Source organism: Python bivittatus, unplaced genomic scaffold, assembly GCF_059951505.1.
Source record: "Python bivittatus isolate LINGU-HERP-01145 unplaced genomic scaffold, Pbiv_v1 ctg000690_np1212, whole genome shotgun sequence".
NCBI classification, from domain to species: domain Eukaryota; kingdom Metazoa; phylum Chordata; class Lepidosauria; order Squamata; family Pythonidae; genus Python; species Python bivittatus.
In genome coordinates this window covers 1,271,315-1,290,303 of record NW_028277096.1, presented here as the reverse complement: position 1 = coordinate 1,290,303, position 18,989 = coordinate 1,271,315, and the positions used below count along the sequence as shown (strand labels likewise).

Sequence of the window (18,989 nt, the reverse complement as noted above, 5' to 3'; positions counted from 1 at the left end):
TCTCTCTGATCTCAAGCCATTTGCTTCTGACTTTGCCAGCACTGTCCTTGGGTAGCTGAAACAATTCTATTCTCAAATCATAAAACTTCACTTGAGCTCCATGTGACTTTGGGCGAACAGACTTCCCATTGACTATTCCCCCTGCTCATCCTCAAAGCAATGGTGGGATGAAGAAAAAATGGGGATAGGTACATGGTACTGACTGCTGATCATGTTTTTCACTCCCACATTGGTCAGGTCAGGAGAAGACACAGATCATCTTAGTCTGAGTTGACAGAAAGGCTGCAAGGGGATTGTTGCAAGCTTTTCTGGAATTGCTTCTGAGGGTGAGAGGGAAGGTCAAAATGCTGTTGATGCAACAGGGCCCTATGAACAAAATAAAAACAGAAAGGAGCTGCCATGTTAACTAATTAATGTAACATCTAGTTTGATTCAGTTGCTGGGGACAACAACAGCTTGCATATAAAAGGGAAGGTCACCCACCCTGGGCCAGTAGCTGTCTAAAATAAAATGTGAATGGAACTCCATAGAAGACTCTCTTTTTTTCTCCATTGTTTCATCTAAGTGAAACTGAATATAATTTAGAGATATTGGAAACTGTTTCCAATTGGAATCTAAATTAAGATGTTTTTCTTAAAGCAACCAGGTTAGGATTTTGAAGCATGGCTGGCTGGGGAATTCTGGGAGTTGAAGTCCACACATCTTAAAGTTGCCAAGGTTGGGAAACACTGCTCTAAGGTTTGTTTCGCACACCTCCCTCAGCAGGCTTTTCTCACTGGTGAATTAATTCAGACAGATCTGACCCTGTCATTTCCCACTATTTTTTTCAGACTAGTTCCTACAAGATATTCAAACGGCTAACCCCTATCCCATTTCTGGCTCACTTTTGATATCTATTTATTCAGTCCCATTAACAGCTTGGCATTTAACATGCAGATGCATGCATTTTTTCCAAGCTGCCTTGGGCTGTGTTCTGTACCTTCTGATAAACATACACATTTCCCCTGACCTCCAAATCCTGAGGATTTTGTATTGGTTGTGTATTTTCTCCCCCTTCCCCACCTCCTTGGTTTTGCCCCTGTGTTGCTGCCAAGAAGCAAATTATAGCTAATCAAGCCACCCTTGTTTGCTTATGAGATAATACCTTCTTCAGTTCATGCCATCAAGGTGTGGCATATGTTTACTCAACCCAGGTTTTAAGGAGTGATGGACTTCAGAGGCACTCTCAGCTGTGTCTTGTGGTGAATCATCTCCCTGAAGACTGTCAGCTCTGATTTTTTGGGAGCTGGATGTCCAAGGTACAACTGAGCTTCTACTTGGGGGAAATGTCTATATCAGCCTCCTTCAAAATGGTGTCTTGCATGTATGCTTGACCTCAGCCACTATTATCCCCTAGCCATGTCAGCTAGGAGGATGGTGGGAGTCTGGGGAAGGCCATCATGTAAGATCCTTGTGGTATTCCAGTTCCTTTAAACTTTATCTCCAAGCAATGTGATAAGAATCCACCCACAAGGAGTCTCTGATAAAACAGATTAGCCTGCTATCAATGATAGATTAACCCACTACTACTGTGATGGTGCCTAGGTGGAGAAGTTAGAGCCTGCCATAGTCACATTGCATTTCACAATGCTCATTTCTTGCTTATCTGCCCCACCTCTCTGCATGCATGCATGCACACACCCACACACACCCATACCCAACACTTTGCTATTTGTGCCACTAAATGACTCGGCAATTGATACATGAGAGTGACAGCTTTATAGAGGCAAATTGGCATAGCTATTCCCATGAGAAGCTAGTTTTTTATTGTTTGGGGAATGGAGGGGAAGTAGACGCCTTGTTGCTATCAGGAATGAATTGATGGAGAGTGTGTGGCACTCTATCCACGTTAGCTGTGGTTATTTATGAGCCAAAAGCCATTTTACCAATTTTCAAGAAATCAAAATATAAGCTGCCTCATACAGACTTCAAAAGCCAGATATTCTGAACAAACGTTTATCTTGTGCATTTGAACAAACTCATTCCTTCACTTGAAGAAAACTCTTAAATAATAATCCCTGCTGGGTTAAAGCAAGGACTCAACTAATCCAGCAATCTGTATCCTACTGCAGCCAGCTAGATGCCTCTAAGAAACCCACAAGAAAGACTCTTTGCAACTAGTATACAAAAATATAACAACTAGGACTGGGAAAAAGTCATTGGGACTAACATGTGATCGTTTTTCTCCTTCTTTTCCATGGTGCAGTATTTGAGGATGGACAAAGAAGGTAGAGAATAATCTCTGTTTGCAGTACAGTATTGAGTAGACATAAGTTCCCAAACATACCATGGGTCACTGGGATGTGTTCTGTATTTAGGCTCCATGTTTCCCTACACCAGACTTCTCCAACCTGGCTGACACGTTCCAGATGTATTAGGATGGCAGTTCCCAGTTCCTAAAATGTCCTGTTAGCATGGCTCTTAGAGAAGCCTTGCATCTCACAACCAAACTATTGTTGTGACATTAGGAAGATTTGGAGAAGTTGAAACTTTTTTTTTTTATAATCTACTCATTCAGAAAAAATCTTGCCCAGCTGACTTAGCTCCATGATGGTGGGTGGAGATGTGCAACTGAATGTTTTCCAGATTGAAAAATAAACAAGGCAACTCATCGCACTTAGAAACTAGCATGACCCTGAGAAGGCCAGGCTCCTGAATTGTTTAGCCATTAAGCTACTTCTGACAAGGTCACTGCAGGTTAAGGGATGGGATTGTCTGATATCAATAATAGAAGAATCCAGTTGTCACCACAACTCTCATCCCCGAAAAATTAAATATGTATTATTTAAGATATTTAAATATAATTAATACTGCAACCTGTTGTGGAATCAGTAAAATTCTGTGGCTCTTAATGTGCCAATATTTGAATCTTTTTCTTCTGTTACAGTCTGTGTGTAGTAAGAAAACGTAATTTGAATTTCACTGAACAGACTTTCTTTGAGATTATCTGCTATCCTCCACCCTCATTCTCCTTACTCCAACATTTATCATGGAACGGACAACCCCGCTGCTCATACGCATTCAGCAAAAGGATGAGGGAGACAGGATCATACCAATTATTTGTGCTTTGTGATTCCGACATGTGCTTTGGGTGCACCCCAGCAGCTGCCTATTAGTGAGACAGTGCTTGCATGAGAGTGTTTTTTCCATACAAGCAGAACCCCAGATGGCCCAGGTACAGAGGCGACTGCCTAGCTGTGTATGGATGTATGTGATATATCTGTTGCTATAGCGCTATATATTATGCATCAGCATGGGGGTTGGTGTTGTTCCCTGGTGCAAAACAGGTAAAGCCTCACGAAGACTTAATGCACCTCTTTAGCACCGTTTCCCCTTAGAAAACGCCCCTCCCAAGTCCCACCCAAACTGTTATGCTCTGAGTATAAAAATGGGATTGGGGGACTACGTGTGGCCCATGTATTACCAACCCCCTCACCAATTTTATGATGAAGTTCTTATTGATGTGGTCACAAGGCAAGCTGAAACAGTAGCAAAGAAAAAAGTAGCTCTTTCCTAACATTGCCAAAAATTTGGTCTTTTGTTCTTCTGCCTTCTTTTACCATTTCCAGTGAATGAGAAGATTGAAGAGGCAGAGTGTGCCAGGAGTTAATCTCCAGAAATAGAACTTGGCAAGGGAAAAAAACAAACAAAAATCCATTTTAGCTTAAGCATGAAAATTTTACAAATGTAAGACAACATTTTGTAGGGATTAAAAAACACATTGAGGGGGCTTTTGATGCACAGCTGTGCAGTGATCCGCCACCCAAAGACAGGCTCACTTGGCTTAGGGCCAGATGAGATGTTACACACAGATGTGTGCAGTAGTCCTCCAGCAGCCTTTTCTTTCAAACCAAAACTAGTTTGGAAAGAGATGATTGGAACATGAGGAATGGGGGCTTACTCCATCCCACCCCCCTCCACCAGCTTCTTGCTTCAAGTAGACTCAAGGCTACAGCTTCCTTCAATTCCACATGGATCTCTAAAACAGTCTTAACAAATAGCAATGGTGAGTCATGGGGCTTTCCCAGGGGCTTGTATGAAGAGATGCTTGCAGAGAAAAAAGACAGAGACCGGGTTCACAGGAAATGTTAAATTGCTTGGTTGGTTGTGGCTTAGCATGTTCTATAATCCTGGCCAATTGTGCTTCATTTAGCAAGGGTATCAACTCAGGGTATAACATGCTATGTAAGTACAGTATAGCCAAAGATAAGCAGGCTTGATAAGGGAGAATCCTGCGCCCATCACAACAGCCGTTTTGTGGTAGTCATTCTGAGAGCACATACAACATGTTTTCAGAATTCCAAATGTGCCCAGAGGCTCCAGAGCAAGCAATGCATCCAGAAAATGCCTGGATTAGATCATAATACATTCCATCTCTCTCTGTTTTTCTCATCTCTCACTTTCATTATAGAAACTGCACCTCTTGTCAAATTTCTACTGCTGATGGCTTCCCCCCTGCACCCAGTGCTGGCTCAAGGATATATGGCACTCCTAGGCCACACTGGCTGATGGCACCACCTCCCACCGATGTGAAGATTAAAATTTTTAGAATGATTTGGAGGAGGGTGGCGTTGGCACCCCTAAGCTTTGGTGCCCTAGGCTAGTGCCTACTCAGCCTTAGCTTAAAGTTGGCCCTGCCTGCACCCATTAACTAGAACATTCATGAGCAAACCATCATATTTTATTATTCTTTTTTTCATCACAAGTTTGATGGTCCTTTTTCAAGATAGGGCGATGCCTAAGGAAGAGGAGGCAGTAATAATAGCTGCTTTCTTAATTCTCCGCTTCAGCCAAACACCCATTAGTACAATGTTGTCTCTAAGCTGGGAAATGTGAAGGCTTGTTTGTTTGCATTCATCTGCAGAGTCTTAGAACTGCACTTGCAAACAGAGAGGGAGAATGTGTACAGGGGAGAGGTGAGATAAGGGGCATCGCCCTGCCACAGGGAGTGTTGCAAAATCACACTCGTGTCCTCTAAGTGCTGCAGGGAGTACCTTCTACAGATCCATTGCCCTTACGTGCCTTTTGCTCTACAGAAAGCTGAGAATCTGTATCTGCAGAAGGAGGGAATGAGGTGATAGAACCGTGAATTGGAAAACAGGCAGCAATCATTTTGGGCTACAATACTGCCACCCTTTTTTGTTTGAGTGAAAAATTACCTACACGTTGAAGGATAATTAGCATAGCAGTGAGCAGTGTAGGTTAAAATATTTCCCCCCTTTGCCCCTGCCCTCCAGATGGTTTGGACTCCCAATAGCCCAAGACCTAAACATCTGAAAAACATTAGCTTGGGGAAAATTGTGAGGGGGTTGATTGGAAAGGAAAATTATATGTAAAATGGTAACCCCAGTACATAGGCCATTATATCAGCCTGCCTCACTTGGTCCGGCAGAACGGGCATGTTGCAGACCCCACCTCTCAAGGAATTTTGACTGGTGGGGCCTAGGAAGAGGGCCTTTTTTGCCATGGCCCCTACCCTGTGGAACAACTTACCATCTGAGGTGCGGTGTGCCCCCACTCTCATGGCCTTCAGGAAGAGTGTGAAATCTTGGCTATGCCAGATGGCCTGGGGGCCGGATGGGGGCTCGCACCATTGGAATTGGCTTGTGGGGTAATTGACTCTACCCCTCCCCCATCACCCTGAATGTTTTTAGTCTTTTTTATGTATATGTTTTTATATATATAGTTGATTTTTTAACTAAATTAATGTGGATATTTATATTTTTTAATGGTTTTCGGGTTTTACCTTAATTGTGAGCCGCCCAGAGTCACCCTCTGGGGGAGATGGGCAGCATATAAATTAAATAAATAAATAAATAAATGTGGCACTTCTGTCAGTCAATCCCTTTGTCCCTGTGAGAGAATTCCTCATAGGCTACATCGCTCATCCAAAAAAGCCTTCTTATATTGAAGCCAAGGAAAGCAGGAAAGAAGCTGAAATTCACATCTAACAAAATGGACGATGAGAAGGTAGGGTTGGTTCTCTGCCTAATCTTGATAACAGACCTTTCCCCAGTACTGAGTTGAAATGCTCTCCACTTGTCACTGAGTTGGGAGAAAACTCTGCCTGTGTGAAATTTACTGTTTCCATTGCCAGTCTCCTGTCCTGCTTCCATGGTCTGCTTCAGGTCACTTCAGTCACCTGACTTCCCTCCAAAGTAGTGAGTGACAAAGCATAACAGATTTTCCACACCTTGAAGCTACCTTTGGACAGAATAATAGAGAGAAATACTACTTTAATACTGGTACTTGGATTTTAAAGAAAGGATAGGAAGAGTATTGACATCTTTGAACTTTGATGCTGGAAAAGACTCCTGAGAATGCCATGGACAGCCAAGAAAACAAATAAATGGATCATTGAACAAATCAACTCACTTGAGGCACAGATGACCAGGCTCAAATTACCCTACTTCAGATACATTATGTGAAGACCCAACTCTCTGGAAAAGGCTCTAATGCTGGGAAAGGTGGAAGGAAAGAGAAGAAGAAGGAGACAACCAGCAGCAAGGTGGAAGGACTCATAACAGTGGCGATGAATGCACCATTGGCAGACTTGAAAGAACAAGTTTGTTTATTTATTTATTTATTTATTAAATTTGTATGCTGCCTATTTCCCCCAGCAGGTGACTCTGGGCAGCTCACAATTAAAGTAAAACCCAAAACAGTTAAAAATACAAATACCTACATTAATTAACAAGTTAGGGATAGACTGTCATGGAGAAAATCTATGTGATCGCTAGGAGTCGAAAGTGACTTGATGGCATATAAACAATCCTGGTACTGTTAAGGACAATTTAAGCCAGTCTCACTGATGAGCTAGGAATGAGATAAAGGCCATGTCATGGGATATGGCAGAAAGGAAAGGTTTCCATGGCATGTTTGAGCCATGATTAGATGCAAATGGGGAAAGAAACCAATGAGTGCTGACACACAGGGACCATTTGTGAAGAATCCTTCCTCACAAAATCTGCATAGGAATTTCAAGAGCCCTGAAGGATATCAAAGGCCTCTTCTGGTGAAACAGCTTCCTTTTTATTTTTCTCCTTCTGATGCTGCTTCTTAGCAACTGGTAGGGGAAATGATGTTGTTCTTGAAGATCCCACCTATATAGCCATTGGACCAACTGACCTGTTGGAATTTGCTTAATTCCCTTTAAGGCTATCTAAACTAGAGGCCATCATCACATTCTATCACAGTGAATTCCACCACCATTCCATAGTGTATGAAAAAGTCCTTTCTTCTTCTCTGGCCTGACTCCTCTGCTAGTCAGTTGCATTGGGTTCTGGTATGACAAAAATAGCTTTTTTCTCCCTTATTGCTTTTCTGCGATACTATGCATATGCTTGTAAACCTCTCTCTGGTATGTCTACAGGCCTTCTTCCCGTTGCATTTTACTTACTGTAACCCTGCAACATCTTCATTCTGCTATGCTGCCATTCTCCTGATCTGCCTTGATCTTACGTGTGAGGTTGTGTGAAAGTACTATTTTCCCCTTATGCTAGCAGCAACCAATGGCAGTGAAAAGGTGAAAACCGGCTTTGACCACACTGGCAGCAGCTCAGTTGGGGGACCTGTTGGTAACTTGAGCTGTTGCTGTGTGTGCCTCTACCCTGGAATCCAAGGTATTGTCATCTGGCCCCATCCCTTTTTTTTTTTTCCTGGACAGGAAAGAGCAGGGCATAGCTTCCAGCTGCTGTGGCATGGACAGCTCCCTGAAGCTGTAAGCAACTGATCCAGGATGAGGGAACTGCAAGGTAAAGAGGACATTTGTCCAGCGGTTTGTTTTGAATATAGGCTTGGTGCTATTTCAAAAGGTGTCTGGTGTTGTAGATCAAAGGAACTGACTTTATTTCAGGGAGCTGTAACGTGTATCTGCTAAGAGATGTGGGCTGATCTATAGAACTAATGGAATAAGATGTTGAAGCAGAATGTACAAATTTATACTCTGGTTAAAGGAATTCAAAATGTTGAATTCTTCCTGATTTAAACCTTCTCTGTAAGCAGGAAAGGAGCACAAGAAATGTATACATTAGAACCTTTCTCCCTAGTTTTCTAGCTTTCAGTTTGCAAGAGACTGTCTTGGAAACGTTCAAAGTAATATCTTGTACCTATAGATGAAGTGGTGCTGTCTATTCCTATTTTCTTATTTTCCTGCATGCACTAATCTGATGAAGTCTGACTCACAGGCTCCTTTCCAGGCGTGGCCTACACTTCCTCTCACAAGCAATGCTGAGGTGCATCCCGGGATCCTACAGAGTGTTGTGTAGAATGCTTGTGTCCATAACTTTACATGCACAAAGTTCAGTCAGGAGCACCTGCAGCTCAACATTATTTCAGGAGACTAGAATGAGGGAAAAACCTTTGTCTAATATAGAAGCGGTTAATCTGTGGCTGTTGCTTCATTTTTAAGCATAGCATTCAGCACCGGGGGATGGCGTGTGGGGGAGGATGTTTGAGTGTGGAGTAAGAAGCTGGCAGGTATCCCAAGCTTATGGGTGCTGAATGCTATGAAAAAGCTCTCAGATTTTTTGGGTGTGTATGTATATGTGTGTGTGTTTGTGTGTGTGTGTGTGTACCAGCTGTATCCCACCTGTTAATGGAGTGTGTTAGTGTGGTTGCGATGGGGCTCTTTGGGGACAGGAAGACATGGGTCCAGGGTGAGGGGTTAGAGGGCAGGCAGGGATATCCAGTGGTTTCAACCCATCCTACCCAATCCAGTAGGATGGAAATGATCCAGGTACCCTCTCTGAAACAATGTCATTATGTGAGACCCAGGAGACGTGCCTTCTCTGTAATAATGCCCATCCTTTGGAACAGCCTTGCTCTTGAGATCTGGATGGCCCTGACCCTATTGGCCTTCTAGAAGGCTGTAAAGTTCTGACTCTTTTCTCAAGTGTTAGGCTCAAGATATTTGTGGACCCTGATTTGCCTGTTAGTATGTGAACTGTTTTGAGGCAACTTGGGGTTTTAATTTGATGATAATTCATAATTGTATTTTGCACTGTTTTAAATTAATTTCTTATTAACATGATTTTAATGTATTGTTTGTTAGCTGCTCAGAGTTACTTGTTTAAGATGGGTGGCCATATAAAATTTCCAAACAAACAAACAAAAATACCTACCCACCTACCTACTGGAAGTAATCAGTTCAAAATGCTAGTCCACTTCCCTGTCAAATCCAAACAAGAGTATTTCCTATAGTTAGAATATTTCCCTGGTGTCTACTTTAAGACCTGCTGCAAGGAACAATGCTTTCCTTCTTCCAGTGAATTCAGTCCATTAGCAAAATGATCCTACAAGTGTCTCAAGATACTTCTCCTAGTTTAACCAACATCTTCTGTTCTATAATGCAAGCTTTTTAACTTGTTTTGGATTAAAGTCTGGTATTCTGATTCATCAGCCATTGTCAAGGATGTCCATTATTACTTCTCATATTTAATTTGTCTTTGGAACCTCTGCCTGTTTTATTAAATATTGGAAGACTGCTTTAGATGCTGAGGTGGCTGACACTGAACACAATTTATTATTATGTGCTAGTAATACTTTATGTTGTATTGATAACCGTTAGTGTTCTATTTATGGATTTAGTACAATTGTTTGGTAAGTTATCAGGTTATTCAAGTAATTGGAATAAGTCTACTGTACTTCCTATAGGTTCTAAGTATCTGTGGAAATTTGAAAAAAATGGGGAAATGCATCTTGTTTGAATTCTTTTAAATAGCTTGAAATATTATATTCCAAGGAACACTTCCTCATTTGTAGAGGTAAATGTTTTGAACTGTTTATCTTAACCATCTTATTAATGGCTGGTTAAGAATCCCTGAGTCTGTGGGGAAGAATCAACTTTGTTAAAATGAATGTTACTTCAAGATAGATAGATATTCTTAGAGGAATGCTTATATTATCACCTGCCAGGTATTTTAAACAGATTTATAAAATATTGAGAAAGTTTGTATGGAATGGACAAACATCCAGGTTTTCTTTATCTAAATTATTACTTCTTTTTCATGATAAGGTTTTAACTTTCCCAATTTTCAGCTCTGTCACTGGGCTTACACATCGACGTCTGTTTCCTTATGGGAGTTAAGCAAGACATTCTAAAGACTTCCATGGGAACAGCTAGAAAGTTATTATTTGTCCTCTTTCACTTCTTGACTGGGGCTTGGTTCATGCATCTCACTCCAAGTCCAACAACATAACCACTATATTGTTATATAGATCTGGATCCAAGGACTTCATATCTTTGGTTCTGAATGTGGTAGACAGAATTGGTATGCAATTTGGGAGTCCTCCTAAATTCTCAGCTGGCAGGTGGCAGCCATGACTAGGAAAGCCTTCACACAGATTCATCTTGTGCACCAATTGTACCCATTCCTACAGCAGCAGGCCTTACTCACTGTCACTCATGCTTTAGTCACTTCTCATCTGGAGGTGCAATATACTTTACATGGGGCTGCCTTTGAAAGCCACTTGGAAGCTACACCTGGTTCAGAATGCAGCAGTGTGGGCAATTATAAGCATGCCTCAGTATACCCATGTAACACCTCTACTTTCCAAGCTGCACTAGCTTCCAGTGGGCTTCTGAGTGGACTTCAAGGTGCTGGTTATAACCTATAAAGTGGTATAGGTCCATGTTGGACTGCCTATCTCCAATAATTTCTGGTCATTCCATGAGGTCTGACAGGGGTGGGCATAATAAAACAATTCCATCTAATGGGACCCAGAAAATGTGCCTTCTCTGTTGTGACACCACCACACACCCCATTGAACAACATACACCATGAGATTCAGATAGCCCACCTTTACTGGCCTTTTGTAAGGCATTGTGGGCCTGGTTCTTCCTGCAGGCACTGGGCCAGGCATTGGTGAGCCTGTCTTGGTGTTCTTGATGGTGTGTTGTTGAACTGCTCTGAGCACATTGTATTGTTTAAACTGTTTTTTAAAATTGTTTTTCTTTCATGTTGATGTTTAAAATGAATTCTTAGCCACCCAGAGTCATGTGTTGAGTAGGTGGCTATATGAAGAAAGAAAGAAAGAAAGAAAGAAAGAAAGAAAGAAAGAAAGAAAGAAAGAAAGAAAGAAAGAAAGAAAGAAAGGAAAGAAAGAAAGAAAGAAAGAAAGAAAGAAAGAAAGAAAGAAAGAAAGAAAGAAAGAGGGAGGGAGGGAGGGAAGGAAGGAAGGAAGGAAGGAAGGAAGGAAGGAAGGAAGGAAGGAAGGAAGGAAGGAAGGAAGGAAGGAAGGAAGGAAGACAGACAGACAGACAGACAGACAGACAGACAGACAGACAGACAGACTAAATAGGTAGAAGGTCTTCAATGCATCTTAGGATGTAGGCAGGTTAGTTTGATCAGAGCAGATGAACCTAAGAAACGGTACTTTTTAGGACTTCAAAGGCATATATCAGCTTTTTTAATTGTTCCCAGAAAAGGAACAAGAGTTATTGTTTGGGGTGCATGGCTTAGTGTTGTATGGCTGCATACCCACCCCCCAGACTATGTTTAAAAGTTGTTATCAATTGGAGTTTTAATATGGCGGACAAGGGGAATTATTAAATTCCTGGTTGGTGATATAAAATAAATATATTTAAACACAAAATACATAAATTAAAACCTATTTTTGTCTAGACCCCACCATTACTTTTTATTCTTTTAAGGCCACTGGAATGTTGGAAAGTAATTAAGGGGCTCAGGATTCATTGGTTAGCCAAATATCTCTCCATATGGTGAACAGAATGGAGCAAATTTAGGGTGGGGGGAAAAGCTGGCAAAAGAAAGATCGAGCTTAAAGATGGGCCCGATCTAAGCCTGAGGTGGTGGAGAAAAACGTCGGAAAAAAGTGTCCCCAACACACTTTTATGAGTGAGGCAGCTGTCTCTTCCCTCTTTCTGATCACATGACCCAGAGTGAAGGATTTCTGTTTGTTTGTTTACTTACTGACTTACTTATTGAATGTATACCCTGCCACAATCAGTAGTGTTGTCTTCATTGCTGGGTGTGCCCTTCCTCCTTTCTGCATCTCCCCTCTGCTGTTGTTTCCCTTCCCCTTTTCCTATATGACCTGCTAGAGAGAAAGATGCCCACATAAAGCTGTTGTAGTGAAGAGCAGGACTTACAGCCTCTATCCTAGACCCCATTTTTGTTTTGCACCAGTTCAGCTTTGTGCAAACCAGGGTCTCTATTCCTACCCCCCCCCCCTTTTTATTTTTAGCGGCTCCAGGTATTTTACCTGGGACCAAAAGACTTAACATTTGGCTGGAAAATAAATGGATAAGTTTGAGTGAAGGATAGCCACTGACATGGACAAAGAATCTTTCAGCATTTGGAAATGCTTCTCTCTCCCTTGGTGGGTTCAGTGAACAGCAGGGAGGAACTCCAAAAGTTGTATTTTTATTTATTTATTTATCAAATGTATATGTATTATTGCTCCCCCCCCCCCTTTCAGGTTTGCCCGTGCTACAGGCCATCAGAATCCTTCAAGAGAAACTGACTGCTTTTCGGGTGCAGCTCCCCTCTTTCCAGCAGGCTGCCATGTATGATTACTTCTCAAACACATTCCTCAAGCATTATTGGCTGTACCAGTTTGTGCTGACTCGGGAGAGAGACCACAATCAGACATTTGCCATTCTTGAGGTCTGTGCTCCCCCCAGGCCCCCCCCTTTGACTGAAGGCATAGATATTGAAACGTGGAAGTACCAGCAGCAGTTAGTTGCCCTCTGTGCAGCTGAAGAAGAAAAACGGGCCAGTGTATTGCATATCCGAGAAACTTTACATGCAGAGCGGGAAAATCTGCTCAGAGAAGTGTACCGAAAGGTCAGAAGGCAAACACAGAGCCTTAACACAGAGGTAAATGAAGAATGTAGCATATTCTATGATATTATTCATTCAGCACAGTGTATTGTACATAAGTAGTTGACCATCACTGGATTTCATTTAATCTCTCTAAGGAACTTTGGTTTGGTATGGGCCTAGCCATCAAGGAGTCTCAACTTTTGACCAGTGGGCACGTTTGAAATGTCGAAAGCATGCTATGGGCACTGGGGTTGCTATGGAATGGGGGTTGGGAATTGCCCATTCACAAAGTGAGCTGGAGCATGGAGGCTATTGATTCCCAAAGTAGAAGTGATGTCCAGAGGCTCCACACTGGGGACTGTAGCTGTAAATTCTTTATTTTAGATGATCTAGCCTTCCAGCTATAAAGAATGGACGTGCCTCAGGGTAGAAATGTTCACTAACTCCACCAGTGAGCTTAGCTGGTGACAACAGGATTGTAAACAAAATGTTGCTGTTGAAAAATACAAGGGGAGTATGGATGAGGTCCCAATTACAGCACCAAAAACTAAACAAGTCATGCTTGTAGAACAGATCCTGTGCTTGGTTTTTAGGCTGACCCCTCAAGAACATGTCAAATACTTGTCATAAAGTAGAAACTTTCATTTCTTTGCTCTTGGCTCCTCTTCTTGTACCAAAGATGAAGTCAGCCTAGCCAACTCATACTGTACCCATAGGTACAATAATGCACTAAAAGGAAGGTGCTTATGAACCAGGATTTGTTCTTGCAGATTTACCTCTGAGCTCAAGTTTAAGTTCTGGGGTGATTTTTAAACCACAAATTGTTTGGGATCGGGATTTTAAAGGATTGCTTGAATCCATGTAATTTTGGGGGGGCCTTAAATCCCCAGTTATAGGTCTCTTCATCCTGGTTTATCAGATTTAATCAGAATTAAGTCCATTTCAATACTGAGCCTACCTTGGTGAACTTTTCTCATGTGGGCATTCCTATCAATCTTTTTATTTTAAATCATTACTCTATTAGCTACAGATATTAGGTTTTTTTATTTTCTATTTTCAAACATATTATTGGATATGCTTTATGCTGTTGGCCTATTTTCTTATGTTCCCTGTCACACATTTTAAATGTGCTTGATTGTGACATGCCTTAAGAGAACTTTAAACAGCAACATAAAAACATTAGAACAAACCAAAATAAATAAAAGGGCTACCAGTAGGAGGGAGGCTGAGGAACATCATTCCTATATGGAAAAGTGCAAGTGTTTTGGGGACACTTGGCCCTGGGAAACAAATGATACAACAGAGGTTTATAACATGCATGATATATAGATAATTTACAATGCAAGAAACTTTTTTCTGCCCCTTGCAATGGGAACACAGATCAAAGAATACACTTCTGAGCAGAGCACTTGATTCTTCTGTGGACTTGTTTCTGCTGGATATGGCAATGGCCAGTGGATGCTCTTAAAAGGGAACTAAACAAATTTATGGAGGAGGAGAATGAATGCGATAAATGGAACATTCAGCGTCAAAGGCCTTTTGCTGTTGAATACAGTACCTGTTTGGAGGGAAGGGAAATAAACTGAGAACTACCGTATCTGGCTTGCAAAAATCCAGATGAATTTTAGATAGCAGTAAACAGATATTTCTGTATCCCTTCACTGCCCCTCTTGCTTTCTTGTTTTGCCTGTGATCTTTAAGGAATCTGTCTGACTCCTATAAGGGTTAGGACACTGGATTTGGTGGAGGCTCTTGTATTCCTATGTAACACAACATTTAGTAACACAAATGGAAGCTTTAGGCCTGACTCTCATTTCCAAAGTCTTGCTGCTTGCTCTCAAAATGTCTTCAAAGGCTCTGCCTCTCCCTCCCTCTCTCTTTCTTCATCTATTACTCTGGTAATCACACACTGGCAGTGTTCATGCAACATGCTTAACAACCAGTAATCGTGTGGCTGCATTCCCAAAATATATAAATTTTGGTCAGTTTTAATCTTGGTTGGGTTTTCTGGCTTAGCATCTTGTGCAAACCCCATTTGTTTGATTAGTTAATGATTTAATATATTGTGCAAACACAGAAAGCGAATTAATTAAGCAACCAGATAAAGCATATGTTGTGTGAATCCAGCTGTTTTGTTCACCTCGGCAGTCAACTGACCCACAACACCACTTCTCAGGCCAAGAAGAGCTGATTGGCTACCTATAGGAGCACATCATGTCTTCCTGATGATCTAGAAAGAGCTGGAGAGGTTGAGCAGTTTATGCTCGTCTACTTGTTCAGTAAAATAACATGGTTGGGAGGAAATAGTGCAAGCTGAAATCCAACACACCTGCACGACATCTAGTTGGGGGAGAGTTTATCACGTTCCAGATTGAAAATTCCCACCTGCCTGGGCTTGCTTTTCTGGTTCTTCTCTGCCCTGTAGCAGATTGTTTAAGGAAGTGAGAGGCAATTTTTTAACTTGTCAGCCCATCTGTGGAGTGAAATGAATGGCCCATTAATGCTTGTGCATTTGTGTCTCATTGAGCTGCCAGCAATGGCAAGTACATTCAAATGAACAGAGAGAATATCACCTTTTGAACTCAAGCAGAGATTGCTGGGGTATAATTCCGTGAGCATTTTTTTGTTCAGTACCATCTGTATGTAGAGAAGAAACTCCAAATTTTGCTATTCCCAATTCTCTGCCAGTCCTAGATTTGGCTCATCATCACTGAGGTCTGATGGATCTCCTCTAAACTCAACAGCTTCTGGGAAACTGACTAAAGGACTGTTACCACAGCTGGCTGTTGGCTTCCTTTGACAAGTATCATTCACGCATATTGCCAGCTGCCACCCTGACCTAAATGATATTCTGGGTCCCCACACTGTTTTGTTGGCTCCTTCCCAGCTTTATAGTCAGATTGAAATTATGTTCCCAAGCCGCACCCTTCATCAGGGGTGTGTGTGTGTGTGTGTGTGTGTGTGTGTGTGTACACACCTACCTACCTAGTCAATGAGGATGTGTTTGGCTAATATCAGGGCTGAGAACCAAAATAGGACTAAATAGGACTCCAGCCTCAGCTGGCTTATGGACTCCTTCTCATTCCATGACAATGTATATCATAGTACACACTCCAAAATGTGATTATAGCACCCTGCTAGGTTTGAATACCTCTCCTGCTATTCTGCCAGGTGGGACCTGGGACATCTATCTCCTAGTCCTCCTTGGAGGCTAATGTCTCTGGCTGTCATGTTTGTGTGTGATCCATTGTAAAACATGCATTTATCACCTCACTGCTTCCTCTGTCCTTCCATATTAATTTATCCTCCTATTACTTTGACATAACTTTAATCTTTTTCCCAGGGAGGTGCATACATTTTTAAATAAATTTCTAGACTACAGCTCCCTACTATTTTTATTGTCTAGTTATGCCTGTCAGGATTAAGTGGGGCCCAGAAAAAAAGCATTCTTGTAAATAAAGATGATGGGAGGCTGGTTGTTTGGTTTTCAGCTGGCTGTCTCATCTCCACTTAAACAAAAATTAATGAATACATAAAATAAAGTTAGGTAGGCAAGAAGCTACCCATGCTTTCTCAATAGTAAGTTATAGTACTCTTCAACCACTGGTGTGCTGATTTTTGAAAACAATGATATGCTGTGTATGCCCCAAAGATAATTAAGCAGTGCTATAAAATACTATATACTCCCCAATGACTAAATGGCCTTAGACATTTTGCTTTCACCTCACTGAAATCTATAAGCAATGGACTTAAGGAGGTCAAGTTCAAATCTCATCCTACACATCTTTTCAGTTTAGAATTAGACACCCCTTCCCACTCCTTGTATACACGAGCAAGGCAGACAACATCCGTCAAATGGAGTTGCTGTTGATATAGCTATGACCTCTTCCTCAGCCATGTTTTTCTGTTATCCTTCCACTGGGCTTCAGAGAATCATGTAACTATTTACCAGGTGATGAATTATGATGCTATGCAAGTAGTAACTGGTTTAGAAGGCCATCCTTCTAAGCAATGAGGGATTTTTTTTTCATCTAATCAAAGGACCAATAAGGTTCTAATGATTTAGCAAGACATTGTAAATTGCACCCCTTCCCAAATGCTTTCATACTCAAGTCTCCTCAATCAAGCCTTATATGGTGTAGCACCAGAATACATTAGACAATGTTTTGCCAGAACTGAATTTGCCTGTTCAATCTGACCATCTAGAGAGAATCTCTTGAAAGTTCCCATTCTTCATAACAGATTATAGAGGAAATGTTAGGCATTCTGTGATAGTCCCCACTCTCTGGACCTCTCTCCTCATGGAGGTGAATGTGGTTCAGGTGTCCTTGCTTTTTGCAATCACATAAAATTAGTACTATTCCAATGTGCCCCAACTGACTGTAGGTGTCTTCATAGGTAATTCTGATTGTATTAGTGGTTTTTATTTTTATATTATTCTTGTAATGTCTATTTCCCTATGTGTTGTTCGCCACCCAGTCTGTTTTTTTTTTTAGATTTTTTTATCCTGCCTTTATTATTTTTTATAAATAACTCAAGATACTGAACATACCTAATACTCCTTCCTCCTCCTATTTTCCCAACAACACTGTGAGGTGAGTTGGGCTGAGAGAGTGATTGGCCCAAAGTCACCCAGCCGGCTTGTGTGCCTAAGGTGGGACCAGAACTCACAATCTCCTGGTTTCTAGCCTGGTGCCTTAACCACTAGACCAAACTAGCTCTCACCAGTTTGATGAGCAGGTTATAATCTTGTTAAAGCAATCAGTCAATCAGTAGCCAACCATATTAATTGTAATATACAGTATATCAGAAATATCAGATATATTACTCTTCTCTTCCAGACACTAATATCTCTAGTCAATGAAGCAATTAAAACCCAGATCCAGAGTCTGCATGATATTATTCAGCATGAGATCCAGACGACCTTTGAAATCTTGCAACTGAAGCTTCAGAAAAAGGCCTTGGTGCTCAATCCACCTGTTCCTCACCCCCCTCCATTCACTTCTGAGTTGCGAGGGAAAAAAACAAACAAAATTCAGAAGGATCCACAGGACAAACCTTTAGAAAACAAAGACAAAAAGGAGAAGAAGGACCAAATGAAGAAAAAGAAATGAAGATTGCTTTGGGGTTCTATTGTGCATCCCTCAATGAAGAAGCAATCCACATATCTCCTTACAAGTGTACTTCCTTATCCCCGGCATTCTAACTACTTTGCCTTTCAAGCTGATTCTCCAGAGTGATACCACCTCTGACTGCATGTAGGGCTCAGGTGTCTGCATGTTAAAAAGAAAGGATTCTTTTATAGCCTTGCACTGACATACTCAATTTGCTATGGAAGGCATTATGAATAGTTTGAGACACATCATACACCCATTATTTGAAACTTCTACTTCCTTTAGTTGAAATGACATAATTTAGAAATAGAGTACCATTTCAGGAGAAGAAAACTTAACTCTTTTTATCTACAGAGGATAGGAATAGGCAAACAAACTCAAATTGACATTCGTAAATGTGTCAGTATCTGAGTATCAGCAAACATTGCTTAGCAGTGGAATCCAGTGACCTACTCTGTACCTCTGAAGAAATTTTCCTTTGGGCCTTTGCATGGATAGTGCCCCATGTTGGGTGGGGAAATTGATTTGAGGCCATGCCATATGCACAGAAGACCACGTTCTTATATCCAGCAGGATACACATGCACGTTTAGTCACCTGCGTCGGACCAGTGGTTTGTATGTGTTGTAATCCTGAGCATTCAAGCATCATTTTAAAATTCAAATAAATATAATACAATTGGTAGGAGAGTGAATAATTTGTATTTATTTTTAAATCTGGATATTTTAAGCCAAAGCAATGGCTGTCAAGATACCATTTGCCCTGTTCTCCTGCCAGACACTTCCTCTTTGGGGATCTCTTGGTTTTGATCTTTCGTCAACAAATTAAACAGGAATGCAGTTATGTTTCAGGGCTCCGCCCTCCAGTTGCTTTTAGGTTTCTCAGTTGTCCTCATTTTAGGCTTACATACACTCTGTCTCAGGCTTTAAGGGAAGATCAAATATTATTTGGGGTCATACCCATCATCTAAGCAGATAATGGAATTTCCTTCCTGGAAGAGACCATAATAACAGGACTAATGTCCTGATTGCCTCAGTGCTCTCAGAAAT

The 18,989-nt window shown here is 41.4% G+C and overlaps 1 protein-coding gene across 1 annotated transcript in view; it reads left to right on the top strand.

The window, feature by feature from the left end:
- Positions 1–18,543, top strand: part of CUNH8orf74 (chromosome unknown C8orf74 homolog) — a 41,320-nt gene extending 22,777 nt beyond the window's left edge. The window contains exons 3-4 of the mRNA XM_015888491.3: positions 12,481–12,881; positions 17,669–18,543. Coding sequence (XP_015743977.3) covers positions 12,481–12,881; positions 17,669–17,941 — 674 coding nt within the window. The 3' untranslated portion in view covers positions 17,942–18,543. The remainder of the gene's footprint in view (positions 1–12,480; positions 12,882–17,668) is intronic.
- The last annotated feature ends 446 nt before the right edge of the window (positions 18,544–18,989 follow it).